The 13,910-nt window shown below is 41.2% G+C and overlaps 1 protein-coding gene across 1 annotated transcript in view; it reads left to right on the top strand.

Moving 5' to 3' along the window:
* Positions 1 to 13,910, top strand: part of Arfgef3 (ARFGEF family member 3) — a 181,657-nt gene that overhangs the window by 149,427 nt on the left and 18,320 nt on the right. The window contains exons 20-26 of the mRNA XM_008822042.3: positions 2,480 to 2,613; positions 3,186 to 3,331; positions 5,170 to 5,349; positions 7,891 to 8,035; positions 9,490 to 9,612; positions 12,692 to 12,795; positions 13,335 to 13,479. Of these exons, the coding sequence (XP_008820264.1) occupies positions 2,480 to 2,613; positions 3,186 to 3,331; positions 5,170 to 5,349; positions 7,891 to 8,035; positions 9,490 to 9,612; positions 12,692 to 12,795; positions 13,335 to 13,479 (977 nt within the window). The remainder of the gene's footprint in view (positions 1 to 2,479; positions 2,614 to 3,185; positions 3,332 to 5,169; positions 5,350 to 7,890; positions 8,036 to 9,489; positions 9,613 to 12,691; positions 12,796 to 13,334; positions 13,480 to 13,910) is intronic.

Here is a 13,910-nt window from a genome sequence, read left to right as displayed (position 1 = left end):
GAGTTTAATTTAGCTTACAGGTCATAGTCTACCATCGAGGGTCACCAAGGCAGGGACCTGGAGGCAGGAACTGAAGCAGAGACCATGGATGAGTGCTGCCTACTGGCTTGCTTCCCCTGCCTTGCTCAGCTACCTTTCTTATGTAGCCCAGGCTCACTTCCCCAGGGGATGGCATTGCCCACAGGGGACTGGGCCCTCCTCCATCAATTAGCAATCAAGAAAATGACCCATGGACATACCCATAGGCCAACATGGTGGAGGAAATGCCTCAATTGAGATTCCCTGTTCCCAGGTATGTCTAGGTTTGTGTGAAGTTGACAAAAGCTAACCAGCACAGTTGGGGGATGGCTTGGTGCTTAAAGTATTTGCTTCACAAAGTATGAGAATCAGAGTTTGGACCCACATAAAAATCCAGGAAGGCATAACGGCTGCCTGTGATCCCAGTACTCAGGAGGCAGAGACAGGAATCCCTAGGGCAAGCTGGCTAAGTACTAGCAGGAATTGGCAAGCTGTGAGTTCAGGAAGAGACCCTGCTTCAATAAATAAAGTGAAGAGAGAGCAATCAAGGAAGATAACCAATGTCAACCAGCCACGTGTGGTGGCACACCCCTTTAATCCCAGCACTCAGTCGGCAGAAGCAGGTAGGTCTCTGTGAGTTCAAGGCCAGCCCGGTGTACATAGTGAGTCCCAGGCCAGCTGGGGCTACAGGGAGACCCTGTCTCAAAAATACAAAAAAAAAATTTAAAAAGCCCACACCAAAGTATGATGCTTATTGATGTCCCAGAGCCACATTAAGGTAAAGAAGGAATATCAACTCTTCCCTCAACCATCTTAATGTTAAAAGTACTTGAGATCACCAGCCACATGGTGTCACCTCATCTCACCCTTCAGCATGTAGTCCCTCTGCCCAGACTTCCTTCAAAGAGGAGAGACAAGTAGCAATGGGGCAGTGGGCAGGGCAGTCACTGGGCTGGGCTCAGACAGCCCTTACTTCCTCCTTTAACACTGACCAGCTTGGTAATATCTATAAAAACAGTTGTACTAAGACTCAATTCCCCCACTGGCTCAGACAGTATACATGTTTTAACAGGAAGAGAAGTCACTCTTTCCTGTTTATCCAATAAGTTGGCTATGAAAGTCTGTCAGAATCTGGGACGTGATAGTGGGTGTCAGGTAGGGTATAAGCTCCACCATCATCTTACTAGGACAGAGGACAAAGAAATGGCTAATAGACCCGGAATCCAAGTGGCATCTAAATTGGAATCACAAAATAGCAAGGAAAATATGTTAATATTTTCAATAATTGTTAAATATTTAACTACTAATTTTCATCTTAAAGCTTGGTGGCTCATCTGTTCCTTCCAAAAGAAACTTCTTCCATTGTTTTTAAAGACAGTTTTCCTTGAGCAGCACATGGCATCCCACACTTTTGCCTGAATTCTGACATCATCACAGGCTTGGAAGGCAGGTCACACATGACCCAAGAACAAGCTGGCTTGCCCCACTTCTCACTGTAGCCACAGGAACCTAATGTCTGATCTTTTTTTTTGTCACTCACCCCCACGGCAGGGCCCTGGGATCTGCCTCCAGTCATGTGCCCTCTTCCTCCTTAAATCCTTCTGCTGGAAATGTCCCTAGGCAGTTGTCTGGAAAGCAAAACAGAGCCTTCAAGACCCATTAGCCGTCATATTATGAAATAATCTTTCTTCCAACAGATACTTGAGCTCCCATAATATCCAAGGCCTTGTGGGTGTTCAAGGCAAGTCCCCACCCTTGGGGCAACTTACAGAATCTGGTCTTAGCTGCTTTTGTATCTTCCTTAGCACCAATCTCAGCATATGCTGAGTTATAGGTTTCTTGGTTGATTTACTGGGCTTTAAATATATAGACATATATGTATGCACATATGAAATTGTAGCTGATTATGAGGTTCCATCTCCAGTTACTGAATTTCGGAAAGAAATGCTTTGTCATAGTTCACATTCACACCAACACTTTAGGAGTGCCTACTATCGCTGAGCTGGAAAGACTTTTTAAAACTATGCTCTGCAGGCTAGAGAGATGGTTCAGTGGTTAAGAGCACTGGCTGCTCATGCAGAGGACCTGGGTTCAGTTCCCAGCACCCACATGACTAACAACAATCTGTAACTCCAGTTCCAGGGGATCTTATACCCTCTTCTGGCCTCTATTGGCATTGCCTGATACTCATGCATTTATATATTTGTGGCCATAACACTCATACACATAACATAAAAAATAAAGTTTTTTTTAAATACACTCTGTGCTGATCTTTGTATCAAAATCTCATGGTTAGCACAGACTTGTGCACAGTAATAATAGCTATAATAATGCCTTCCACTTATCTACAGTGTTTACACAGCATTTTCATTAATTACATCAACAAAATTACCATAATCATTCTGCCATAAGCCCTTGCTGAATTGTTCCCGCTTAACAGATCCTCTCTGTTTGCACCCAGGCTCTTTGAAGATGCTACAGATAAGTTGAACCTAATGGCCTTAGGAGGGTTCCTCTACCAGTTGAAGAAAGCATCGCAGTCCCAGCTTTTCCATTCTGTGACAGATACAGTTGATTACTCTTTGGCAATGCCAGGTAATTGTCGCTGAAGAAACTGTATCAGGAAGTAAAGAGGAAGCAGCCCTGGTCTCTGATGACAACAGCTAGCTCCTGTGGAGGATGACAGTTAGTAACCTTTAGAGCTAAAGCACTCATCAGTATGTCAGGGCCCATGCTAAGCACTTGATGTGGATCATCACATTCATTCAATCCTTAAAGGAACTTTAGAAGCAGATTTGCTTACCCCCAGTTTTACAGTGAAATCATTGGGTGTTAGAGGCAAATCCTTGGCCAATCCTAATACAGCTATTAAATGGGTCTGACTCTCCAGCCTTCCTACTTAAACTACTGCTAGTTCCTTCTTCTCTGTGTCCCTGCAAACTGGAGTTTGAGGGGGGAACACAGGTGAATCAAAGAGAGAGGTGCTGGGCTACTGTGTGAACCACCTAGCTAGTTTTGAATGGAAGGCCCTCTCCTCACTTGATGAGCCATGTGGAACAGTCCCCCTGTCCAAGAACACTGCCTTGATTTTCAACCTTTCTTTGTGCTGCAGTCAGTCAGACCAGACTATTTCTGAGTTTGGCCTTTCTGGTCTTGCCTCGCTGTAGGAGAAGTTAAGTCTACTCAGGATCGCAAAAGTGCTCTGCATCTCTTCCGCCTGGGGGATGCCATGCTGAGGATTGTGCGGAGCAAAGCACGGCCCCTACTCCATGTGATGCGCTGCTGGAGCCTTGTGGCCCCACACCTAGTAGAGGTGAGATATCAAGGTGGGAAGAGGCTGGAGCAGTCAGCGCTGGGAAGTCCTGCAGCAGAGCCAGCATGGGGCTGCATTCAGTGTGAGGACAAAAAAGGCCATGGCCATAGGGCAGTGAGAACCTTTCCATTGCCTGGTTGCATGCATCATTGCTCTCTGATGACACATCAAGGCATCTATCTGAAGGCTCACGCACAAGGCAGGCCCTCTTTCTTTTCAAGTATACGACTCAGCTGGTTTCCTTCCAGAGCCAGTTTTTCATTCTGTATGCTCTGCTCTCAACCTGAGTCTGGAGCTAAAAGATAGAGAGTTCCAAATGAATTCTTCCCTTGGGAGGAATGTCTTTGGCTCTTGTCACTCTCTCTTTCCTAATAACTCAATTAGAATTGACATCAGGACAATGTGATGTCACAAGGGTAACCATGTGTCTTGGTTTTCCCAACAAAATTAATGCTAACACCTTTCCACTCTCCAAAGGAAAGCAGTTTTTACGATCAATTTTGTGGTGGCTCTACATATAAGTATCTCAATGTATGATGACTAGCCAAGCTGACAGGGAAAATCATTGCCATGTTTACAGTGCTAATTATTCATAAAAGCCCTCTATGCTTACCTAGTAAAGATATGTAAGAAAATATTTCATGGAACTTAATTTACTAACCCAAGGACAGACTATTAAAGATGAAAGGTAGAAATATCAATTTGGTCAAGGCCAAAGAGCATAGCAGTTATATATTACACTATAATTAGCTATCCTAAAAGCCTAGGGGCTTCAAACAGTTACCATTGATTTAGCTCATGATCCTGAATGTCAGAAATTTGAAGATTTTCTGGTAGTTCTGGTCTGGGCTAGCTTGGCTGATCCCAGTTGGCCTTCTTTATACATGCATGGTCAGCTGATGCAAAGGCTGGCACCAGCTGGTTCTTAATGACTTTAACAGAGAAGTAAGGGTAGGCAAATAGTTCTCTCTCTACAGGGTCTCTAATATACAGTAACTTCTGGCAGACCATATGGCTTTCTTGGGACTCCCCCAAATAGCAAGAGGGCAAACCCCATATTCTAGCTTTACTTATTTATGGCGTGGTTGGTTCCTGTTGTGAGATCAACCAAAGCAAGGCCCCTGTCAAAGTTCAGGGTCAGTGTGGGAGAGAATCACTGAAGACCATAGATCCAAAGTGTATGAACCAGTTAGCACTCTTGTTGCAACTGGCCCACCTCACTCATGGACAAATGACTCATCTAATCTTAACATGTTTGGGGGATGACTAAGGATGAACCACAAGCAGTTCCCAGAAGGTCCAGTGCATGTATGGTGAGAATGTTCTATATCATTGAAGAAAAATGTCATGTTACAGAAAAGAAAATAATAGAAACACTTTTGTTTTTATTTTTTCAGAAAATTTAAGTTAACTTTGGAGTTGTGTCTGATCAGTTGATTAAATTTTTCAAATGTACATGTCATCTATATACTAAAATTCCTTAGAATTAAAAAAATTTACATATTTTTATTTTACATATATGAGTGTATTGCCTGCATGTATGTAAGTGTACCCATGTTATGCGATGCCCACAGAGATCAGAAAAGAGCCTTGGATACCCTGGAACTGGAATTATGGATGGTTGTTAGCCATCATGTGGGTACACGCAACCAAATTCAGGTCTTCTGCAACAGCAGCCAGCACTCTTAACCACTGAGCCATCTCTCCACCCCTTAGAATGTTTTATGTTAAAGGTGCTGCTTCCACCTTTGTAGTGAGCTAGGATTCTGGGCCTTCAGAAGCCACATTTTCCTTGACTGACATCCTGCTGGTGCTCAGCTGTCTCTTGCCTTGTGCAGGCCGCCTGCCATAAGGAACGCCACGTGTCTCAGAAGGCTGTTTCTTTCATCCATGACATCCTGACTGAGGTTCTCACTGACTGGAGCGAGCCACCTCACTTTCACTTTAATGAAGCACTCTTTCGGCCTTTTGAGCGTATCATGCAGCTGGAACTCTGTGATGAAGACGTCCAAGACCAGGTCAGTATAACATGGGGGTTGGCATCATCCTCTCCAGACTCGGGCAGCAGTGAGGGCAAGGACAGGCACTGTTCTCTGAGCTTTGCCTGCACCATCTTCCCAAATTGGTGACAAAGAGGGATTAAGCATTTGGGTAAGATCACCTAGTGATTGGTGGAACTGGGACTTGGATCTAGAGAATTTGGAGTGGTCTATTGTTTTATCTACTAACCACAGTCCTCCTCTCTAATGAGGGACCAAATGAAAGAAGCCAACCCACATCTGACTTAGACTTCACACCTAACACAATGGCGGGTCAAGAACACAGCAGGCCGCTCTCTAAAATCCATTCATATGTTGAATAAACCTTTTTAATTTCCTTTTAAATGGAAGAAAGTTAAAACTATGAAAATGTTTGACTGTAAAAATAAATGACCTCAGAAAAGGGGGAAACATACTCTGTTCCAAGGCCAAAAAAAAGTGTCAGAAGTTTTTAGGAGCTTGTATCTAATCCTTAAAAGATTTTAGGGTTACCTCTTCAGAGGGGGAATGTTGGAGGGGAGGGAGTGGCCATGGATTTGATCAAAACACTTTATATGTATGTATGAAATTCTCAATAAAGTTTTGTAAAAATTAAAAAATAAAAAATAAATAAATAAATATGCAAATACTAACTTTGAGCAAGTTGGAGTAGCTATATTAATGTTAGTTCAAAAAAAGACAAATGAAAAAATATTACTAGAAATAAACATTTTCTAATTATAACTAGGTCAATATAGCAGGAAGATACATGAGTAAAAAATGTGTGTAGGGGCTGTGGCGATGGCTCAGTGCAGTGCCTGCCAGGCAAGGTTGAGGACCCTACATAAAAATCTGGGCATGGCTATGCACACCTACAATCCTAGTGCTGCCAAGGGCCAAAACAGGAGAATCCCTGAGACTCACTGGTCAGCCAGCCTAGCAAGCTCCAGACTCAGTGAGAGATGGTCTACTTTAAGGTCATTAAACTGTATGAACTGTATACAATTGGTAAAGTGATAAATTTACATTGCATATATTTTTTTAATTTTATTTATTTTTATTTTATGTGTATGTGTGTATTGCGTGCATGTAGGTAAGTGCAGCCATGTCGTGCAGTGCCCCCTGGAGGTCAGAAGAGGCTGTTGGATCCCCTGGGACTGGAGTTACTGACAATTGTTAACTGCCTTGTGGGTGCTGGGATTCCAACCCAGGTCTTCTGCAAGAACAACCAGTGTTTTTAACCACTGAGCCATCTCTCCAGCCCCACATTACATATATTTTATCATAATTTTAAAAGTATAAGGCCAGACCTGTGGGGCACACCTTTAATTCCAGCACTTGGGGGGCAGAGGCAGGCAGATCTCTGTGAGTGTGAGGCCAGCCTGGTCTCCTGAATCCAGGCCAACTGTGGCTACAGGGAGACCCTGGCTCAAAGAGACAAAAAAAAAAAAAGAAAAAGAAAAAGAAAAGAAAAAAATGTATAATAAGACATTACAACACTTCTCTCAGTAATTTATAGAGCAACTAGATAGTACATCAGCATAAAGAAAATAAGCAGCACTGTCACCCAGTGTCTCCATGTGCTTATCAAGTCTATGTGGAAAATTCTTCATGATAAAGACTACAAAACAAGTATCAGTACTTAACAGAATTTCACTCATACAATATATATTTTCTAGCTATAATGGAATTACATTCATAATATATAAAAGAAGTAAACTTGGGAAATACCCAAATATTTATAAATCAAACAACGGAATTCTAAGTATCACATAAATCAGTGAAGAAATCACAGTGTTAGAAAATGTCTTCAATGCACTATATTTATGTGATATAGCTAAAGCAGTACTTAAAAAGAAATTAATGTCCAGATTAGAGAAGGGAAATAAGTCCTCATGTTTATGGTCAACTGATTTGTGACAAAACACTGCTATAATTCAGCGGATGAGGAGGGTTATTGTTTTCAGCCAGCAGTGCTTGAACATATGTAAGAAAAATGAACTTACTTCTCACCACTTACACACACACAAAAATAACTGAAAATCTGTCATGATTTAATGTGAATAAGAACTATAAGTAGAAGAAAGTGTAGAAGACAATCATCAAAAACATGAGCTAGGCAAAGATTTCTTAGATGCAATACCAGCAACATTGTCCTAAAAATTGATGAATCAGACTTCATCAAAATTGAACCTGTATTCTATAAAAGATAAAATTACAACAATAAAAGTATAACAATAAAAAGATGAGCTCAAGGTTGTAAAAAACATTTGCAAATCATGTATCTCAGGAAGGACCTGAATCCACAACACATAAAGCACACTAACATCTCTCAATAAAAAGCCAAAAGGAAACAAGCAATTCAAAAAACAGCAAACTAAGGTCAACGAACCTGTGAAAAGTTGCTCAGAAGCTTTGGTTACTAGTAAATGCCTGCGTTGTGTCTTTTTTCTCTTTCGCTAAAAGTAACTCAGCCATGGGGGGCAGAGAAGTACATCACCCTTCCTTGAAATCCTACTTGCACTCTCTTTGCTTGTGCAGGTGGTCACCTCTATCGGGGAGCTGGTTGAGGTGTACTCCACACAGATCCAGTCAGGATGGAGACCCCTGTTCAGTGCCCTGGAAACAGTGCATGGTGGGAACAAGTCAGAAGTGAAGGAATACCTGATCGGGGACTATTCCATGGGTAAGAATGGTCAGGCGACTCTTCTTATAGCACCTTTGTTCTGTAGGCCAAGTTTAATGATAGTAAAAGAAATTGAAGGAGAACAGAGACATTCTGCCAGCCCTGTTTTGTCAGCAGGAAATAATATGGAACCAGGACTTGGGGTCTGATTGCTGCCAGCTGGTCCAGAGCCTTGAGCTCATCAAAACCTGCTCATGCTGACAGGTAGACAAAACACTGAAAGGCTTCAATTGATTCACTCTGTATTGTTATATAGAGTTCCCTCTCAAAACCAAAGAGAAAAATATCTTATAAGTTGAGCATCTGAGAGTCTGAGATGCTTCAAAATCCAAAATTGTTTTAGTGGTTCATAGCATTCAGATTTTAGATTTTCAATAGTCTATGCAAATATTTCACAGCTCTGATCTCCAACAACTGAAACACCGACCTGGTCCCCAGCATTTAGGAGAGGAGATTCTCAACCTGTATCCATCTGCTGCTAAGAAAACAGAAATGTGTAATACAGGAGAATCAGAATTAGAGAGAGAAGATCTGGCTGAAAATGGACTGGCATGCACAGGGCCAAAGGGTATTATTTCAGCAGTCTCCAAGCGCACCTGACATTCAGAAACCCAGCATAAAAATTCATGGGACAGAGCATGCAGTTATGATGGAGTTTATTACATGGCTTGTGTTCATTCCATGACTCAAAACTAAGATTTACTATGGCAGTATAGTATGGGCACAGTCAGGTCATAAGGAAAGAAGACATAGAATTTGGAGAAATCCTACAAATGCTCTACAGATGTCTCTCATTCTTCCCCTAAAAGTGAAAATTCAGCAAGTTTGTGATGTCTCTGGCTAAGAAAGCTAGTTAGAGACACAGCTGGAAACTGGTCACATAGACACACAGATGTCCCGTATAAAACCATATCATTTGCACAGTCTAGCCACAGGGAACCACCTTATGAGATAACTTGCCCATGAATATTCTGAGAACTGAGTTCCCGGATGCCAACCAAGGATCATCTTATTGCAAACCTTGCAAGCAGGCTTTCCTACAGCAAGCAGACTTGTGACTTCTGCACAGGGTGGAATAAATAAGTACATGTCATAATGGTCTGATCTAAACAGTCCTTCCCCTTGCCTGCAGACATTACTATTATCTGTGCTGCAGTGTTCCAGAGGCCCCGTATTTCACTGTTCTGTAGACCCACATATTGCTACAGGCCTGTATGCCTAGTAAGTGGAACCCTTCCTTTATGCCTCACCCTCCTGTATCCACCCAGCATTCTTCCGAGCCTTTCCACTGCTGCCATGTAGAAGATGAAACAGCAGGACAGCCATGCCAGCTGCCCAGTCAAAAGGTCTCCAGTCAATCTTTCCTAAGACCCTTTGGAAGATGCTGGAAGCAAAAGCACCCTGAAGGATAGAAGCCTCCCCTGTGTTAAGATTCTATGGTCTTCCTCCCTCAGGAAAAGGCCAGGCTCCCGTGTTTGATGTATTTGAAGCTTTTCTCAACACTGACAACATCCAGGTCTTCGCGAATGCAGCCACTAGTTACATCATGTGCCTTATGAAGTTTGTCAAAGGACTGGGTAAGTAGAACCCTTCCTTTATGCCTCACAGCCACTGCAGATCCTTTTCACAATGGCTTTATAGGAGCATCCCAGGAGACAGTGCTTCAACCACTAGAACAAGCAAACATCCTGGGGTGGCTTGAGTTGCATCCTTGGGCATCAGAAAGCTTACTGTGCAAGTCTGGGGTTGATATTTTCCACTGTTATCTATACAAATATTTTGTGATCTGATACATTTTCAATCTATACATTATACCGACTCCCTTTTCAATCTTAAATATTCACTATAATCTTTAGTAATTGCCCTTATGTAGAAACCACTGTCCTCGATTGTAACACAGTAAGTAGCCTAAATTTTTTTTTAATATTTTATTTACTTTTTTTTAAATCTTTTTGAGACAGGGTCTCCCTGTAGCCCCAGCTGTCCTGGAACTCACTCTGTAGACCAGGCTGACCTTGAACTCACAGAGATCCACCTGCCTCTGCCTCCTGAGTGCTGGAATTAAAGGCATGCACCACTACACCCAGCTTTATTTACTATTTTTATTTAATGTGTATGAGTATATTGCCTGCATGTATATAAACGCACCCATGTCATCCAGTGCCTGCGGAGGTTAGAAGAGGACATCAAATCCCCTGGAACTGGAGTTGTGGACAGTTGTTAGCCACCATGTGGGTGCTGGGAATTGAACCCAGGTCCACTGCAAGAGCAGCCAGTGCTCTTAACTACTGAGCCATTTTCCAGCCCCAACCTAAAAACTTTTTAAGAATGCCTCCCCTGGGCTTTTTTATTGTAATGTATATTTTGGATGAGTAGACACTCCCCTTCTTGATGTCCTAGTGTACTTTAGGAATTATCTAGTTGGCTTTCTGCTTAATTTAGGAACAGTTAACAGCATGAAGTCCTGCTAGACAGCATGACCTATTGGAGCTGGCTTTATACAGCACAAATTCATATGAGTGAAATGGAAAGAAGACACAGAGTTAAAGCAAATCAAAAGTTTAGAAGGAATTTGAACATTTGAGAGTTTTACATGGAGACCTCCTACACTCAGAGTCTGAGAATCTTGGAAATAAAGAAAATATAAAGTTGATATTCTTTTATCTTCTTGCTAGATAATTGATCTTTCTTTTGCAAAAAAAAAGTATGTAAAAGGAAGTTATTTGACTCATGTCATCCTTATTTTTAGAGTAGGAACACAGTGAACATTTCAGGACTTACTTGCTATTAGTTTCAACTTTAGATGATCCTCATTAGAAGGGCTATTACAGCATACAGTTGCCCCCCACTTCCTACAGGGCATGTGGTATCAGATCACCAGTAGCTGCCTAAAGCTGTGTATACTACCAAGCCTGTGTATGCTATGTGTTTTCCTATACGTACATACCAATGATTCATTTATGAAGGAGATATATGAGGTTAACAATAGATAATAACAATGCCCTGATATCATGCCAATCAGTCTGATAACCCAAATGGCTATAAAATGACAATAGGTTGGTAACACACACAGCCTCGATACAGAGCACAAAGGGATGGCTTGCATCCCGGGCAGGATAGAGCAGGATGATATGACAGTTCATCAGGGGGCTAACAATAGCATGTAATTTAAAACCTATGAATTGATTCCTTTTGAAAACTACCACTCAGTGTTTTCATACCATGTGGGGACAAGAATTCAAACCATAGTAAAGAAAAAAAATAACGAATTTTCCTTTGGACAACTGTTAGACACATTGATTTTCTGTGAAATATTCAGATAGAGGTGCATGTTAGAAATTTAAGATTTTATCTTAGAGAAAAGCTAAGGACTGAAAAACACAGATGCCAAATTATTAATGTACAGATGGAAAATATTTTGAAAAGATAGGTTCTATTTTCTTCTGTGATTTAAAAAGTAGAGGGTCAAGGTATAAGGTTTGGAATCAGTGGGACAGGCAGAGTCCCCAGTGCAACCATGCTGCCTGTATAACACCCAGAAAACCAATTCAAATAGACCTGGGTATATAATATAAAAAATTAGAACACCTGCTATATTCAAGAGGATAGGAAATAATTTTTTTTTTAATCTCCAGCTGCTTACTTCAGCTTGCGTTTGACCTGGTTTCTACTTTTCATTGTAATGCATATTATTATAAGCCAGAAGCTGGCAAAGTCACAGTCCAAATCTGACCCACTAACAGTTTTTATAAATGAAATTTTACTGGAACACAGCCATGCACCTTTGTCTGTGACTAACCTCGTGCCACAGCAATGGAGTTGCAGTCCAGACAAGATGACCTGTGAAACCTTAAATACTTACTGTCTGGCCCTTTACAAAAAGTTCACCAACCCTGCTCTAAAACATGAGTTTGTTTACTTCTTTTATGGAGAAATGTGCCTCATTGCTTTGAATTTTAACTAATGCCTAGTAATTATGTCTATTTACCCACAGGGAATGGTGCTTACTGTTACAATTGCAGACAATTAGCTATAATTACAGTGTTGTGTAATGATTTTATTAGAGATACAGAAATAGATTCATGAAACAAGAATAAAAATTATAATTCTCAATTATTTACCTATAGAAAACCTAGATGGCTTTGTGCAGAGAGAGTAAATCTCTACATATATACATATGAAACGCATGTAAATTTAATTAAGTAGCTTATGTCCCCAAACCACGTGTGTTTAGTCTTTCCAGAGTCTTCACTTACATTATTTAGTGCCATGTGCAAATAAAAATCCTTTTCCAAAAAGGAAGGTTAAGTGCTTCATTCCAGCCCTGCACAAGGCCTATCCCTGGAATTGTCCTCTGTCACAAAAGCCTCAGAAGTCACATCATTCAATATAAGTGAATTACAGTGTGCTCACATCCAAAAAGTCTCTCTCTAGATACCAAAGGCACTGGAATACAGTAAAGAAGAAATACGCACTGTGAGGAGAAAATTCACTAATAGGATTTTTGTCAGGGTTGTACAATTTAATGTAATTTTTCCTTTTTCCCTTCTGTGTGTCTTTGGGTAAAATGTGATGAACTACATGAATGAGAAAGTCTTCTGTTACAATGGGAGAACCTGGGTAATTTTGTTTGTCTCTGTTCCCACACTGCCCTAGGCGAAGTAGACTGTAAAGAAATTGGAGACTGTGTCCCTGGACCAGGAGCCACATCCACAGACCTGTGTCTGCCTGCCCTGGATTACCTCAGGCGCTGTTCTCAGGTACTAGGGAGGCCCATGCTTGGCCCTAAACCCCACACCTGCCTCAGAAGGTGTTCATAAAGTATTAGCAAATGTCTTTTTTGTGGCCTAGGAATGACACCTTTGTCTCTTCCACCTTGCCCTCAGATCCCCTCCATTTCCCAGGTTGCTCTTGCCCCTTTGTTTCCTTAGAGGTTGGGTCTTGGGAAGGGGAAGCTAGAGTCTGATGTCTCTTTTCCTATGAACTCATCTCAGACATCCCCCATAGACAAAAGTGCTTGACCTGTTCACAGTTCCCTCAGTAGGTTTACATGAATCTATAAAACCTGTATGTATTTAAGATACAGAAAATTATCTATTTACTGCTTTCTTGTTGCCAGTGAATGCTATTTCATCTGCTTCCTGATATAAACGCCTCTTATCAGGTATCTTTGAAATACAAATCACAAATAACTTACAAACTGGGAACCCTTCTTGTTTTCTGTGTCCCCTTTAATAACGTAGTGTCTTACTGTTTCCCAAATTATAACTGCAATGTTTGGGGTGATTCTCTTATTTAGTTATTGGCCAAGATCTATAAAATGCCCTTGAAGCCAATATTCCTTAGTGGGCGACTTGCTAGCTTGCCACGAAGACTTCAGGAGCAGTCAGCAAGCAGTGAGGATGGAATCGAATCAGTCCTGTCGGATTTTGATGACGACACTGGTAAGCTAGTTGACTAAGGTCATTTGCTGTGTTCTTAATCTCAGAAGCGTTTGCCTAAGATTGAGTTAGTTTGAAGATCATTAAGAATGATCATTTGTTTCTTTGGTTTTTATAATTTTATCATAATAAGAAAGTTACCATGGACTTTTTAAAACCAACACTTTATAACTGTTTCTTTGAAACCCATCCTTTTCACTTGAGCACCTCTGTAGAAAACCAGCACAGATGTGCAGATCCATTAACTATGTTTCAAACTCTGATTTCTCTTGAATTTAGCAAATTAGGACAGAGTTGCATTTGGTACTTAAATGGGCTGGTAATTGTCTTTAATAGCTTTGAGTAAATACAATCATTATATAATTACTTTCTACAAGACCATTTGGGCAGAGCCTGTAGAAATTAAGCCATTACTGAAGAGAGAATCTGTGACT

This window comes from Nannospalax galili, unplaced genomic scaffold, assembly GCF_000622305.1.
Source record: "Nannospalax galili isolate Female #2095 unplaced genomic scaffold, S.galili_v1.0 scaffold186, whole genome shotgun sequence".
Classification (NCBI taxonomy): domain Eukaryota; kingdom Metazoa; phylum Chordata; class Mammalia; order Rodentia; family Spalacidae; genus Nannospalax; species Nannospalax galili.
Note: the sequence above shows the minus strand (reverse complement) of the source record. Positions and strands in the feature narration are given on the sequence as shown.